The 16,049-nt window shown below is 42.8% G+C and overlaps 1 protein-coding gene across 2 annotated transcripts in view; it reads left to right on the top strand.

The window, feature by feature from the left end:
* Positions 1-16,049, top strand: part of KIF3A (kinesin family member 3A) — a 100,921-nt gene that overhangs the window by 10,530 nt on the left and 74,342 nt on the right. For both annotated transcript variants that reach the window (XM_073555778.1, XM_073555248.1), the window contains exons 6-9: positions 895-1,034; positions 1,448-1,645; positions 7,898-8,072; positions 8,181-8,279. In XM_073555778.1, the coding sequence (XP_073411879.1) occupies positions 895-1,034; positions 1,448-1,645; positions 7,898-8,072; positions 8,181-8,279 (612 nt within the window). The remainder of the gene's footprint in view (positions 1-894; positions 1,035-1,447; positions 1,646-7,897; positions 8,073-8,180; positions 8,280-16,049) is intronic.

Raw genomic sequence — 16,049 nt, 5'->3', positions numbered from 1 at the left:
CCTCCGTTCTGCTAATGATCTGAGGTTAACATCCTCATTAATCAGAACCTCCCACTCCCGTCTCCAAGACTTTTCACGTGCCGCGCCAATTCTTTGGAATGCACTACCCAGGCTAGTACGATTAATCCCCACAGTTTTAAGCGTGCCTTAAAAACGCATTTGTTCAGACTGGCCTATCGCCTCAACGCATTAACCTAAATATCCCTGTGTGGCTCATTTCAAAATTTTTTACCATAACCAGGTTCCTCGCATAATGTTCTCACATGCTTTTTGCATTTAATAGCCCTCTGTGTCTGTACTGTTACATATTTAGACTGTTAACTGGTTCATGCAGCAACAGGAACACCCGATTCTTACACTAGGGATGGTCCAAACAATAAAAGCAACTGTTACCATCCACCTTTCGTGTCTCCCCTTTTTCCTCATAGATTGTAAGCTTGCGAGCAGGGCCCTCATTCCTCTTGGTATCTGTTTTGGTCTGTGTTTATTGCTATGCTGTGCTATGCTGTAATGTCTATTGTCTGTAGAAGTCCCCTCTATAATGTAAAGTGCTACGGAATATGTCGGCGCTATAGAAATAAAGTTGTTATTATTATTAAGGTGAAGTATCGATACACAAAGTACATTAGAATGTCATAGAACTTTCCATGTGTGTTTGGCTTGTATCTAAATAGAACCTCTTTAAAGGGGTTGTCCTCTTGCATATAGTGACTTTGAGATGTGCTCATGATCGGAGTATAAAGGGCTTACTGATATACTTTTATATTTTATGGCTTTAAGAGAGCAGGGATCCATCTCCTGTGTAATGAAAGTAACCCCGCAGAGCCCATAACTGGAGGAGAACTGTTTCATGCTCATGAATTGTAAGAGTGCAATGTTCTTTTATTTCCCCAGGTTCGGTTGGCGCCACAAACATGAATGAGCACAGCTCCCGCTCACACGCCATATTCACCATTACCATCGAGTGCAGTGAGAAAGGTGCGGATGGCAATATCCATGTGCGAATGGGGAAGCTGCATCTTGTAGACCTGGCGGTAGGAATATATTTTTGTCTTGACTGGTTCTTCATTTAATTTTATATGCTAAAATGTTCTTAGAACATTATGGAATGGTAACATAAATATGGTCCATGTCATTTCAATAGGCTCATGGAATGGCCAATGCATTGACTAACAAAACTGCATTGTATTTGGAGGATTTTTAGGCTGAAAAATGTTAAATGCTGACCACTAGCTGTCTCCTTTCTGTCTTATTTTCCTTTCCCTGCCTGTTGTCAAGTGTAATCCAGCTGAGAGCCGAAAACGTATTACAGAAAGTGTTCTTTTTCTCTCTGCTTACTGGAATAGCAGCGAGGCAGGCTTTCTGTTCAGGGCAGGCATGTTATTGGATAATTCCTCTTTATATAAGATTTATATCTCATTAATCTATACATATTTTGCTTTCTCAGGGCTCAGAAAGGCAAGCCAAGACTGGAGCAACCGGACAAAGACTGAAAGAAGCCACAAAAATCAACTTGTCCCTTTCCACACTGGGTAATGTCATCTCTGCCTTGGTTGATGGAAAAAGCACTCACGTACCGTACAGGAACTCCAAACTGACCCGACTGCTTCAGGATTCTCTGGGAGGAAACTCCAAGACCATGATGGTAGGCATCTTTCTCCTTACGTACTTGAAACAAGGCGGACATATCCCAGGCTTCTAAGGGAATTCTGCAGTCTAACTATACATTAGATTTAGGCCTCTGTTTTTTGGGGAAAAAACGTAGTTGCTCATATCCTTCTATTCTCTATATAAGTGAGCAATGCAGAAATGCTAGAGCTCCGCCATTTTGCAGATCTTCTACAGAGAATGAGAGTATTGACTCATGTACTGGCCACCTTCTTATGGGTGAACGAGGAGTGACTTGGGTAGCGGCATACAGCCATTGGATTCTGACATCTGAGGACCATGGGGAGATGATGGAAGCGGTTTATAACTACTTCTGTCTTGTCTTCATTAGTCAGCATAATGCTCAATGATTGTTGTGTAGAGAATAGAGGAATGGGCACTGATTGCAATATTTTATGATCTCTTGGAGGACGTTTTATGTAACAGAAGGGAAAAAAATATTCCATGGATTTGTCACTTGCTCAGCAACTGGCTTTAATTTCAATACAATTAGTGTTTTATCAGCAGGAGGTTGCCTGTCTAGGCGTAGCGTGCACGGCAGTCCAGCTAATCGATGAAACAAAACCCTGCCACCACCACTTATTGGCAGCTTCTTACAATGGTAGCTTCCTGTGTACACAGTACAATCAGGGATGTGGGTGCGGTTATACACAGTTCAGCATTATGGACACTGCTACATCTACAACAGAGAAAAAAGGGATTCAATCAAACTACACAATGCAGCCCAGTAAGTGACACATCACTGGCGTTAGGCTCTCTGTGCTAAATCAAGCAGCTGTTGGATTCCATAGCAAAAACCTTCTGACAGATTCCTTTTAAGACCTTTAGGAGCAATGGAATTCATCCTAAAGACCAATCTGGTTTAGGTTTGTAAAGCCCTGTTGTCCAAATCCAAACCTGTGATATTTGGTATGAATGGGTTTAAGTGCATGAATGGGCTTAAGTATGTGTGCAGCCTACTGTACATGTATTTAATTAATAAAAGATTATTTTTATGAAAAAAAATGGTGTGGGCTCCCGCATAATTTTTGTAACCAGCAGAGGGAAAGCCGACGGCTGGGGGCAGATGTTTATAGCTTGGGAAGGGGGTATGAATGGGCTTAACATCGTGTTTTGCATTCAGTCACCAATCCTACTGACAGATTCCTTTCAAGGCCAGTCCGTTTTCCCCATTCAGTATCAGAACCGTTTTTTTTTTTTTTTTTTTTTTTTTAGTGATGTTTAAGAACTTTGTAGTTTTTCTCTTGTTTGGATATTCAAATACAGAGCCTATATATTATTTTTTTTGCTACTTGTCACTAAAATTAAATTGTGCTACCCATGTTGTTACAATTATCTTATTTATTGGACATATGTTTGGGTGTTTTTTTTTTTTTTTTTTCTTAACCCCTTTCTGCCATCCGACGTACTATCCCGTCCATGGGACCTGGGCCCCTATGCCCATGGACGGGATAGTACGTCGGCGCGATCAGCGGCGCCCACGTGGTGAGCGCCGCTGATCGCGGCCGGGTGTCAGCTGATTATCACAGCTGACACCCGGCACAATGTGTCAGGGGCGGTCACGGACCGCCCCCGACACGTTAACCCCTTGCACACCGCGATCAAACATGATCGCGGTGTACCGGGGGTTAAAGGGAAGCATCGGCAGAGAGGGGGCTCCCTCTGTGCTTCCCTGAGCCCCCCACGGCAGCGCAATGTGCAGCGCTGCTGCGGGGGGCTCCTTTCCTCCAGGCCCCCGAATCCAAGATGGCGACGGGGGCCTTCGGGGGCCTGAGGAAGCTGGCTTCCTCAGTGCCTGCAAAGCGCAGGCATGAGGAAGCCTTTTGCAGTGCCTGTGTCAGATCGCTGATCTGTCACAGTGATCTGTGATGTGACAGATCAGCGATCTGTCACAGGACAGTGATGTCCCACCTGGGACTATTTAATAAAGTAAAAAAAAAAAATAAAAAAAGTGTTAAAATAATTTAAAAAAAATCGCCAAATAAATTGGGAAAAAAAAAAAAATATCCCCCCCAATAAATCCATTTTTTGGAAATAATAAAAAAACACAATAAAAGTACACATATTAGGTATCGCCGCGTCCGTAATGACCCGCCCTATAAAACTGTCCCATTAGTTAACCCCTTTAGCGAACCCCTTAAAAACTAAAAATAAAAAACGAAGCAAAAAATAATAATTTATTATCATACCGCCAAACAAAAAGTGTAATAACGCGCGATCAAAAAGACGCATTTAAATATCCATGGTACCGCTGAAAACGTCATCTTGTCCCGCAAAAAACGAGCCACAAAACAGCATCATCAGCGAAAAAATAAAAAAGTTATAGCTCGCAGAATAAAGCGATGCAAAAATAATTATTTTTTTATATAAAATAGTTTTCATTGCATAAAACCGACAAAAACATAAAAAAACGACCTAAATGAGGTATCGCTGTAACCGTACTGACCCGAAGAATAAAACCGCTTTATCAATTTTACCGCACGCGGAACGGTGTAAACACACCCCCCCAAAAGAAATTCATGAAACGCTGGTTTTTGTTCATTCTGCGTACCAAAAATAGGAATAAAAAGCGATCAAAAAATGTCACGTGCCCGAAAATGGTACCAATAAAAACGTCAACTCGTCCCGCAAAAAATAAGACCTCACATGACTCGGTGGGTCAAAATACAGAAAAATTATAGCTCTCAATATGTGGTGATGCAAAAACTATTTTTACAATAAAAAGCGTCTTTTAGCGTGCGACAGCTGCCAAATATAAAAACCGCCATAAATAGTAAATCAACCCCCCGTTATCACCCCCTTAGTTAGGGAAAAATAATAAAATTAAAAAAAAAGTATTTATCTCCATTTTCCCGTTAGGGTAAGGCTGTGTGCACACGCGGCGGATTAGGTGCGGATTCATCCGCGTGGATTCTGTAAAATCCGCAGGTGAAACCCCAGGTCAAAAGACCTGCGGTTTTACCTGCGGATTGCTCTGCGGTTTTGTCCTGCGGTTTTTCATCTCCTCAATAGAGGAGATGGCAAACCGCAGGAGAATCCGCAGAAAGAATTGACATGTCAATTCTTTCTGCGGATTGAAAACCGCAGATAATCCGCGCGGAAAATTCCGCACGTCTGCACTGCGGTTTTTGATTCCCATAGGGAATCATGGTACTGTACACCGCAGCAGAAACTGCTGCGGGTCCGCAGCAGCCAAGACCGCTGCGGAGCCGCAGCAAAATCCGCAGCGTGTGCACACAGCCTTAGGGTTAGGGCTAGGGTTAGGGCTAGGGTTAGGGCTCAGATTAGGGTTAGGGGTGTGTTGGGGTTAGGGTTGGAGTTATAATTGGGGGTTTCCACTGTTTGGGCACATCAGGGGCTCTCCAAATGCAACATGGCGTCTGATCTCAATTCCAGCCAATTCTGAGTTGAAAAAGTCAAATGGTGCTCCTTCCCTTCCAAGCTCTGCCATGCGCCCAAACAGTGTTTTACCCCCACATGTAGGGTATCAGCCTACTCAGGACAAATTGCAAAACAATTTTTGGGGTCCAATTTCTCCTGTTACCCTTAGGAAAATAAAAAATTGGGGGCAAAAATATCATTTTTGTGGAAAAAAATGATTTTTTTATTTTCACGTCCGAGTGTTATAAACTTCTGTGAAGCACTTGGGGGTTCAAAGTGCTCACCACACATCTAGATAAGTTCCGTGGGGGGTCTAGTGTCCAAAATGGGGTCATTTGTGGGGGGTTTCCACTGTTTAGGTACATTAGGGGCTCTCCAAAGGCAACATGACACCCGCAGACCATTCCATCAAAGTCTGCATTCCAAAACGTCACTACTTCCCTTCCGAGCCCCGACGTGTGCCCATACAGTAGTTTTCTCCCACATATGGGGTATCAGCATACTCAGGACAAATTGGACAACGACTTTTGGGGTCCAATTTCTCCTGGTACCCTTGGGAAAATAAAAAAAATGGTGACTAAAAGATCATGTTTGTGGAAAAAATACGAATTATTTATTTTCACGCCCGGGCATTATAAATGTCTGTGAAGCACTGGGGGGGTCAAAGTGCTCACCACACATCTAGATAAGTTCCTTAGGGGGTCTAGTTTCCAAAATGGTGTCATTTGTGGGGGGTTTCCACTGTTTTGGTACATCAGGGGTTTTCCAAACGCGACATGGTGTCCGATCTCAATTCCAGCCAAAAACGTCAAATGGCGCTGCTTCCCTTCCGAGCTCTGCCATGCGCCCAAATAGTGGTTTACCCCCACATGTGGGGTATCAGCATACTCAGGACAATTTGCACAATAACTTTTAGGGTCCTGTTACCCTTGGGAAAATAAAAATTGGGGTGAAAAGATCATTTTTGTGGAAAAAATATGATTTTTTAATTGTACCGCTGTACGTTATAAACTTCTGTAAAGCCCTTGTGGGTTCAAAGTTCTCACCACATATCTAGATAAGTTCCTTGGGGGTCTAGTTTCCAAAATGGGGTCACTTGTAGGGGGTTTCCACTGTTTAGGTACATCAGGGACTCTCCAAACGTGACATGGCGTCCAATCTGAATTCCAGCCAATTTTGCATTGAAAAAGTCAAACGGCGCTCCTTCCATTCTGAGCTCTGCCATGCACCGAAACAGTGGTTCCCCCCAACATATCAGGTATCTGCGTACTCAGGACAAATTGCACAATAACTTTTGCAGTCCAATTTCTCCTGTTACCCTTGGTAAAATAAAAAAAAATTGAACCTGAAGTATTTTTTTTATGAAAAAAAGTTAGATGTTCATTTTTTTTTTTAAATATTCAAAAAAATTCCTGTGACGCACCTAAAGGGTTAATAAACTTCTTGAATGTGGTTTTGAGCACTTTAAGGGGTGCAGTTTTTAGAATGGTGTCACTTTTGGGTATTTTCTATCATATAGACCCCTCAAAGTGGCTTCAAATGTGATGTGGTCCTAAAAATAAAATGGTGTTGTAAAAATGAGAAATCGCTGGTCAACTTTTAATCCTTATAACTTCCTAACAAAAAAAAATTTTGGTTCCAAAATTGTGCTGATGTAAAGTAAACATGTGGGAAATGTTACTTATCAAGTTTTTTGTGTGCCGTATCTCTGTGATTTAAGGGCATAAAAATTCAAAGTTGGAAAATTGCGAAATTTTCAAAATTTTCGCCAAATTTCCGTTTTTCTCACAAATAAACGCAAGTTATTTGAATGAAATTTTACCACTAACATGAAGTACAATATGTCCCGAGAAAACAATGTCAGAATCACCGGGATCCATGGAAGCGTTCCAGAGTTATGACCTCATAAAGGTACAGTGGTCAGAATTGTAAAAATTGGCCCGGTCATGAACGTGCAAACCACCCTTGGGGGTGAAGGGGTTAAATTTCAGTTTTGTTTTTTTTTTGTAGCTGGCTTTTATGTTAGCCCACATTACAGGGAAAATTCAACTCCTTGGCTGCACTGCAGAGGTGATATGTCTCCTAAGATTCTGTTACATTGCTCCCTCTGGACCCAGATTAAGTGCTGTGTATACAGCGATCAGGAAGGCAGAGATGGTGTGTTACCATCTGTCTTCTCTATGGGGAGTCTGGCTGTGTCTTACAGCCAACTTCTGCATCTTCTGCGTGCTTGCAGCGTTCTGTGTAGTTCACACCACCCTTTGGCATGTTGGTAAAGTGTGTTAGAAAATAATTAACGATTTTGCTTGCTAGAAAAAGTTCATAGTCTACCATTTTTGTTGCGAAACTGTAACTACACTATTGGCCACTAGATGCTGCTATTGGCCAGGTTAATCTTAAAAATGCACATCAGTAACATGGCATGTCTAGGAATTTAGGCAACCCCCATTGTTTGGGCAAACCTCACTTTTCTATTTCAATTTTTCACGTTTTTAAGTGCTTTCTCTGCACATTCCCATGAGTGGGTGAAATCCTAAAGGAGTCCGCCATGCACAGAACAGTTCTGCCTTATAATGGACCTATGCCTTTGTAGTTTGCGGTGACTCTGCGCATGCCCGGGAGTCTGTCAGACACGTTCTTCTGAATCCCACAGATGCTCGTGAACACCGACTTCAGGCATGTGAAGGAAAGACGAAAATTGCAATATACTTTGCTTCTGCAATTTTAAAGGGTGCCTGCCCAATTTGGCCAAAGGGCAATGTATAGCCAAAAAACAAACAAGTAAATGTATTATTTACTGTAATATATTTTTTTAATAAGCATTTTTTTAACCTCCTTCTGTGTTCAGTGTGCAAACATTGGCCCAGCAGACTACAATTACGATGAGACGATCAGCACTCTGCGTTACGCTAACAGAGCGAAAAATATCAAGAATAAAGCCAGGATTAATGAGGATCCCAAAGACGCACTTTTGCGTCAGTTTCAAAAAGAAATTGAAGAGCTTAAAAAGAAACTTGAAGAAGGTAAAAAGTAAACGGATATCTGATAATTTCTCATAAACATGTGGCAAACCGTACTGCACATGGAGTGCTGAGTGTTAAACTTATTGGGGATTCAATCTGCTCATTTAGGAGAGGAAATCTCCGGCTCTGATGACACTGGTACAGATGACGATGACGAGGAGGATGGAGAGATTGGGGAAGATGGAGAAAAGAGGAAACGACGAAGAGGTAAGATCTCACATCCATGTGTAACTCTGCTTTTATCACTGTTGCATCCGCTAATATTTCTGTAATGTAACTACAGCCGGCTCTTTACTCACCGGTAGGATCACCTGCTGGAAGGATTGCCCATATATTTTCCTACCAAAGGCTTTCCTTGGAAGCTCTAATGATTTTTTCCACCACTATGAAATAAAAAAATTCCTTGGAATGTTTTAAAAATATTATACTGACCTATGATATACTAGTGATGCCTTGTTACCCCGACTGTCTCTTCCGGCAGGATGGATATGTGATTTCTGCTGACAATCACTGGCCACTTTGGTGATGTTGGTCACCACTCTGTCCAGTAAATGTCAGCAGTGGTCGCATGTCCGTATGACCACAACGGGATGTACAGAAGCGGACTCTGTAAATCCAGATATGGTTCTGCGAACGGGACTGATGCAATTAGTCACTGGCCACAGTAACTGCCAGTAATTGCCTGCAGTGGTCAAATGCCTTTTCCTGTTGCAAGCAGAAGCACGGAGATCAGCAGAATGCAGGATTGGTAGGTGTGTGCCTTTAAAATGTAAAGTTCCCTTTTTTTAAGAAATAGTTCAGCATGGTGTAAGCAAACAAAAAAGTGACAATACATAATATATGCTGGGCTTTTTCTTAAAAAAAAAAAAAAAATAAATATATATATATAGATGCACAGCCCCTTTTTAATTTTCATGTTTCTTCATGATCTGGGGAAGGTGTAACCCCTCACTGTTCGTTCTCTACATATAACAGTACTTGTGGGAACCATCATGGGTCAGGCTCCATTGGTAGTTATTAGTATATGCTAGGTCATTTTGTAACCTCTGTACTGCTTTATTGATAAGTTGGGCACCATGGCTGGTGGCTTGCACACCCAGATGTCACAAAAGATTACCATGGAATTGTATTGGATCTTTACAAAATGCAAAGATCTACATTACATTTAAATTGGACTTGTCACCCAGACAGAAGTAGCCAATTTTTATTCTAACTTTATTCCCGCAGCCCCCCCACCTTTAAGTATTCATGTTTTTTATTTGACAGCCCCCCAGTGATTTTAACAAACCCCATTCACAAACCGTGTAATTATTCTGCTGCCATTTCTAGACGTGCTACAGATATTAAATGTATATAAAAGTAACTACCACAACCAAAATGTATTGCTAATCAATCTTTATTCTAGTATTAGTTACATGATTAAACCCAATAAAAAATACTGTAAATCGTGAGGTTAACAAAACTCGAGGGGGAGTATATGTAATTATTGCTCATACATGGGAATAATGGTCAGATATTAAGGGCTCCATTTATTAAAAATAGACTGTGGATAGTAATATAGTTCAGAACTTTCTCAATGGTGCATAAGTTATTTGAAAAAAAGAAAAAAAAAAAAAGTATCCATGCATTCAATGATACATAAAAAATATTTGCTAAGTGCTTACCTTTATAAAGTCCCATAGAAAAGATGCAAGGAATACAAGTTCTGCAATGGTAGCTTAGTAATAACTTCCTACATATGGATCATATTTTACATCAAATCAAGCATCGAAGGCTCACAGGCAAGGTAGATACAGTATATAACAATTACCTGAGCCACATGTGGCTTGTACTCCCTCATGTATGCTCCCAACTCACGTTTCACTTTTTGAGGATATGACTATGCAATACGAGAAATACGCAACCAATTCTGCAGAGAAATCCACCACAAAACGCTGTTGCAGCTTTTGAAACTAGTTTCAGGCCACATTCACACGTTCACTATTTGGTCAGTTTTTTACCTCAGAATTTGTGCTATGTTCAGTATTTGGTCAGTTTTTTACCTCAGTATTTGTGCCGTGTTCACACGTTCAGTATTTGGTCAGTATTTTACCTCAGTATTTGTGCCGTGTTCACACGTTCAGTATTTGGTCAATTTTTTACCTCAGTATTTGCAATCCAAATCCAGTAGTGGAACAATCGGAGGAAAAGTATAATAGAAACATGTCACCTCTTCTGGATTTATCACCCACTCCTGGTTAGGCCTGTTTCACACTTCCGTTTTTGACCATCAGTCAAAATCCGCCAGTTTTTGAAAAAAAAACGGATCCGCCATTTTTTTTGGCGGATCCGTTTTTTTCCCCATTGAGTTGCAGTACCGGCGGATCTTGACAGATGGCCATCCGTTGGATCCGTTTTTTTGCGGATCCGCCAAAATGTTTGCGTCCGCTGGCATGCCTAGACGGACCCTGCAACGTTTTTTTTTTTTTTTTTGCTGTAGGATCCGCATTTTACAGTCCGCATGGCAACATAGGACCCAACAAAACTTAAATACTCTATAATTAATAATTGAGACATCCAGACATAAGTGGAGAAAAGTGGCCATGTAAACTTTATTAAGGGTTACTGAAATCCATGGGAAAAACCAAAATCCACCAAATAATTAATTCTTTAATAAATAATTCCATAAATAATTCCTTTATTAATCCGATAGCCAAAATTCGCTCATTGAAAAGAGCAATCTTACCCAACTCTAATAAAGTTTTCATGACGGAAAAAGAGAGAAATACATAAAATTGGGGAGGGCGGGCGGGCATCTTCTTAACTTCAAAGTTGAAAAGTGATGAAATCACCTCAGGTTCTAGTATATATAGTCCTTTACTCCCGCCGAAAAGGCAGACCAATCAAAGTCCGTTACCGGGTCAATTCACACAACTCGATTTCTTATTGGTTAATAACCAGCCAATTAATAAAACAATTCCTCAGAACCTGAAAGAAGAAACTTAGAGACAGCATTAAACCTTAAACTACCCAACCCAAATAAAAACAGGTCCATGATGCCATGTAACCATCGGACAAGGGTCCACTGCTTTGACATGGCAACATAGGACCCAACAAAACTTAAATACTCTATAATTAATAATTGAGACATCCAGACATAAGTGGAGAAAAGTGGCCATGTAAACTTTATTAAGGGTTACTGAAATCCATGGGAAAAAACAAAATCCACCAAATAATTAATTCTTTAATAAATAATTCCATAAATAATTCCTTTATTAATCCGATAACCAAAATTCGCTCATTGAAAAGAGCAATCTTACCCAAACGGGCAGACATCACGAATGGCTGACCACCCCCAAAACAACCAGCCACTGCTCCACAACCGTCTGGAGGCCCAAATTAAAGATATCGAGGCCTATGTCCCCCAGATGAACACCATCTGGACGATACAGGCCCGGCAAAAAGCCTTCCAAATCCAAATGGCGAAAAGAGAAAAAACCTAGACTAGACATGAATCTTTCCATCCTCCTGTTAATCCTCTTCCTGATACCGTTCACAAAACCTAACGGGCCACCATTCCAGATCAAACGGGGAACGACTTCGGAAAAAACCAGAAAAGTCCCGGGAAACATAGAACGGAGTAAATTCATATCCCTCTGCATTAACCAAAACAAATCCCAAGTCCGGATCTTACCCAAATCGTTCCCCGAGAGATGAACAATCAACAGATCGGGAAGAGGACAGGAGGATGAGAGCTCTCTAATAAGCTGGCACAGATCCCCCCAGCGCAAGCCACGAACGCCATGCCAAAAAATACGGACGGTAGCCGGATCGAAAGACAAATTGTTTGTATAAGGCCAAAAACTTGCTCTACGATGAGCCCAATGAACGTAAGAATGTCCTACTATCCATATAGTCCTTGGACTTATAACAAAAGAACAAAAATTAAACCGTGAATGCCAGGTCAGGACAAATATACAATTCCTCTCTATTAGATTCCCACCTTCCCAGACGTTTAATCCTGTCTTCTGACAGCCCAAGACGGGCCGCTTCAGTTGCGGCCCCGATCCTAAAAGAATGTGGGGTAATTCTTAAGTGTCCCAGACCCCAAAATAGCAAACATTTCTTAAGTAAAACACCAAATTGGAATTTCGTGACCGGCTCCAAAGAGCCGTGCAAAAATAATGGGCCATTGACTTTAGGGCGGAAAGAAAACCAACGTACCAAGTTTGCCTTAGGGCAAAGCGGAGAATCTGGAACGGCCCCAAGCCGAATCAACACGCCTTTACCCAGTTGATCTGTTTTGGAACGACGGAGCCGAATAATGACCGACGAAAAATAAACGTTAACGTCAGAGACCCGTAAACCTGACGGCGAAACCTTGTTCAAGGCGACCAGCTCGCAAACCCGAAACGCGCCAAAAAATGCAAAAACAAAGCACGTCCGGAATAAGCAAGTTTCGAATGAATCGAAACAGACCTTGGGCAAAGTGTCCCATAATCGCATCAGCAGCTCCACTGATATAGGCCGTCTACAGTCCGGACGAAAATTCGCTTTCCTTAAACCCTTTAGAAATTGGCGCACCGGAAAAAGCCCATGTAAAGACGTCCGACCGTAAAGTTGCATGAAAAAGGAGATCCCAGCCAAAATCCGATGGAGACCGGAAGAACGGACACCAGAATTTACCTTTTCTTGCAAGAAGGCTAGGGTTAAACTAGCGTCGTAGGACAAACAATGACAATTATGTACTGAACGGAACATCTTCCAATCAGACCAAGATGCTGAATAAGAACACCAAGTCGAAGGAGCCAGAGAATTAAGTATCAGTGACTGGATGATATCCCCATCACACCCCACAAGGATTGCGGGCAAGGGACACTTTCTCGCTCCATCCTTGGATGTTGACACAAAGTCTTCCAAACGCTGTCGTGAGACAAAACCACCAAAAAATTTACCTTGCTCCTGATGCAAAGAAGCCTTTATCCAAATGTTATGCAAAAGACAGGTCAAAACCAACTCCCTCAAAACCCTAGGCATGAAACTGCATTTAGTAGCCAAAGTGTTAATCGCAAAGACCGAACCAACCAACTCAAGCCTAACCCGGACACGTTTATTAGCTAAACATTCACCCCACCGCGTCAACAATACCAATACTGCGAACACTTCCAGGAGAGCAGAGCCAGAAACAATTCCAGAAGACACCCATTCCGACGGCCACGACCATGAATCCCACGTGGAACAAAAACAGCTCCCAAAACCAGAGGAAGGAAAAGAACGAATAAAAACCGACAATGCGTCGGAGTCCACAAAATCCTCTTGCATTACACTAATCCCATTAAAGGACACCAGGAATTTCCTCCAAACACCAAGATCCGAACGAAGCTCCGCTGTTAACCGAATATGATCGCCTGCACCATGAACACCTTTAATACTGTCATACAGACGACGGGAAAATGCTCTAGCCATTGGCAAGATCCTCAGGGCAAAATTCAAAGATCCCAAAAGAGATTGGAATTCTCTCAAAGTAGCTTTTTTCTTAAGCAGCAAAGAATCAATCAGGGAAACCAGTTTTTGAACTTTGTCCTGAGGAAGCCTCAATTCCATCGCGGAAGAATCTAAAATCACACCTAAGAATTCCAGACACGTACAAGGACCAACTGTTTTCTCAGGCGCCAGAGGAACACCAAAAAACTCCATTAAACGCTGAAAAGTATCCAGCAGTTTAAAGCAATCTCCCGAAATCTCCGTACCGAAAAACAAAAAATCATCCAAATAATGTAAAATAAACCCGCAATTCGCTTCCTCAAAAGTCGCCCATTCCAAAAAACGTCGAAAAAGATTCAAAGTAAAAACAAGAGAGCGAGAAACCCATCGGGAGACCTTTATCAAAATAAAACAAATTGTCGAACGAAAAACCCAACAAATTAAAACCCTCTGGACTGACCGGGAGAAGACGAAAAGCCGACTTGATGTCCGCCTTAGCCAAAAGAGTGAAACGGCCAAACCGACGCAGCGCGTCCACTGCTACATCAAACGGCGTGTATGAAACCGGAAACTCCGACGGATCGACTTGATCATTCAATGACGATCCTTTTGGATAAGAAAGATGATGAATCACTCTTACCGCATGCGAATCCCTCTTGGGTACGGCACCCAAAGGGGATACCCGAAAACCTGAAAACGGAGGCTCTAAAAACGGACCCGCGATCCAATCCAAAGACAACTCCTTTTCAATATGAGCCCGAACCTCAGAGGAAAACGAACGCACTGAAGACAAATTACCTGAGACCGTACAACCAATACCAGAAAAACCAGGTACAAAAAAAACAAACAAAAAACCTTTACTGATTAACTCGGCCTTCTTGTGGTCGGGGTAACGGTCCAACCACGGGACCATATTTAGTACCTTCACAGGTGTCCGAGCTCTTGAAAATTGAGTCCCTCCCTCCACCTTGTGGCTGCTGAGACAGCTGATTTGCCTTCTTAAAACATTTTGCTGCGGGGTGACTGACGCCGCAAAAGGAGCACTCGTGGCGAAACCGACAGTTTGCCTGCCACTTACACATAGTCATTAAAGGCAAAGCAGAAACCCTTTTTCAAAGGCAAGCTGCTTTGCTGTTTAGGTCCTGAGGACCTCTGAGGCAGCATAAGGTTGAGCCAAAGGCCCACATCCTTAGTACCCCACGCCAGCGAGGGGTGCACGGCCATTTTCTGACGAAACGCTTCATCATAATGAAGCCATGCGACCCCTCCAAAGCTTTTGTAAGCCTCCAAGATAGAGTCTGAGTGCTGAAACAGCCCACTGCATAGCGAGGGATGTTTTTCCCCTAAAACAGCGGCAAAAATATTGAAGGCCTGAAGCCACATATGAAAAGATTTAAAAGATTTCTTCTTCTCATCGCCGTCTGCTTCTTTCCTCTCAAGCTGAGAGCCATAATCCTTCCCACCAGGCAGCAATGAGAAAATGTCAACATACTCCTTATTCCATATTTTATCTTTGACTGTCTGACTGAGATGGAAGCCCAAAGGGGAGACATCGCAGGTCATAGCCTCGCGGTAAAGGGATTCATCCACCCCCACAGCTCCGACAGCTGAGGGTAACATCTGAGAATTAACCCCCATTGAACTTCTAACTTCCGCCACAACCCTGTTAACTAAGTCCTGAACAAAATCAGGAGAAGCCCTATCTGCATTAAGAGAAGAAAAAGCGTCAATCTCACCACCAGTAGCAGGTCGTTCCATGTTCGGTTCCTGTGAAGTCGAAGAGGTCCGGCACCTAGGTGGAGGCTGAACCTCAGCCTGAAGATCATGAGGCATCCACACCGCAGCCAGATCCGGGGCTTCTGATCCTCTGGCAGCCCCAGTCTGCCCTTGGCTAGAATGAGCTCGGGCGTAGCGACAAACAACTCCAACATCTCCTCTTCCCGCGGGTACTTGCAGAACCTGGGCTTGTGCTTCAGCCTGTGGCAGAACACACTCATCTCTTCTCTCAATAAGCCTCTCCTGAGGTTGCAATTCCCTGGCCGAACACAAGATGGCGCCAGAGTCACGTGATGGAGAACGAGATCCTCTCCTCCTGTCATTTCTGCTTCTAGATGGGGCCCTGGCCCGCTGAGCCTCCACAGGGGACCTCCTCACTGCAGCACGGTGTCTGCGAGGGGTAGGGGGCGGTGGGGAATAAGCTTCTCTTGGCCTCCGCAACCTGGATCCACTCCTGCTTTCACCACTCTCCATGGCTTCAGCTGCAGGAACAATCACATCGGGGGCATTCTCCACAGAAGCCCCCGCAGCTGCTGAGGTATTTGATAACACAGGCTGAGATAAGCAGTCACGTAACCATGACTCCCCTCCTTCTTCCCTCACACGCGATAACAGCTGTGCTAGCAGAGCGTCCATCTTCTTAACTTCAAAGTTGAAAAGTGATGAAATCACCTCAGGTTCTAGTATATATAGTCCATTACTCCCGCCGAAAAGGCAGACCAATCAAAGCCTGTTACC

Source organism: Dendrobates tinctorius, unplaced genomic scaffold (assembly GCF_039654945.1).
Source record: "Dendrobates tinctorius isolate UK_male_01 unplaced genomic scaffold, ASM3965494v1 ptg000001l, whole genome shotgun sequence".
NCBI classification, from domain to species: Eukaryota; Metazoa; Chordata; class Amphibia; order Anura; family Dendrobatidae; genus Dendrobates; species Dendrobates tinctorius.
This window is presented reverse-complemented; position numbering and strand designations above follow the sequence as displayed.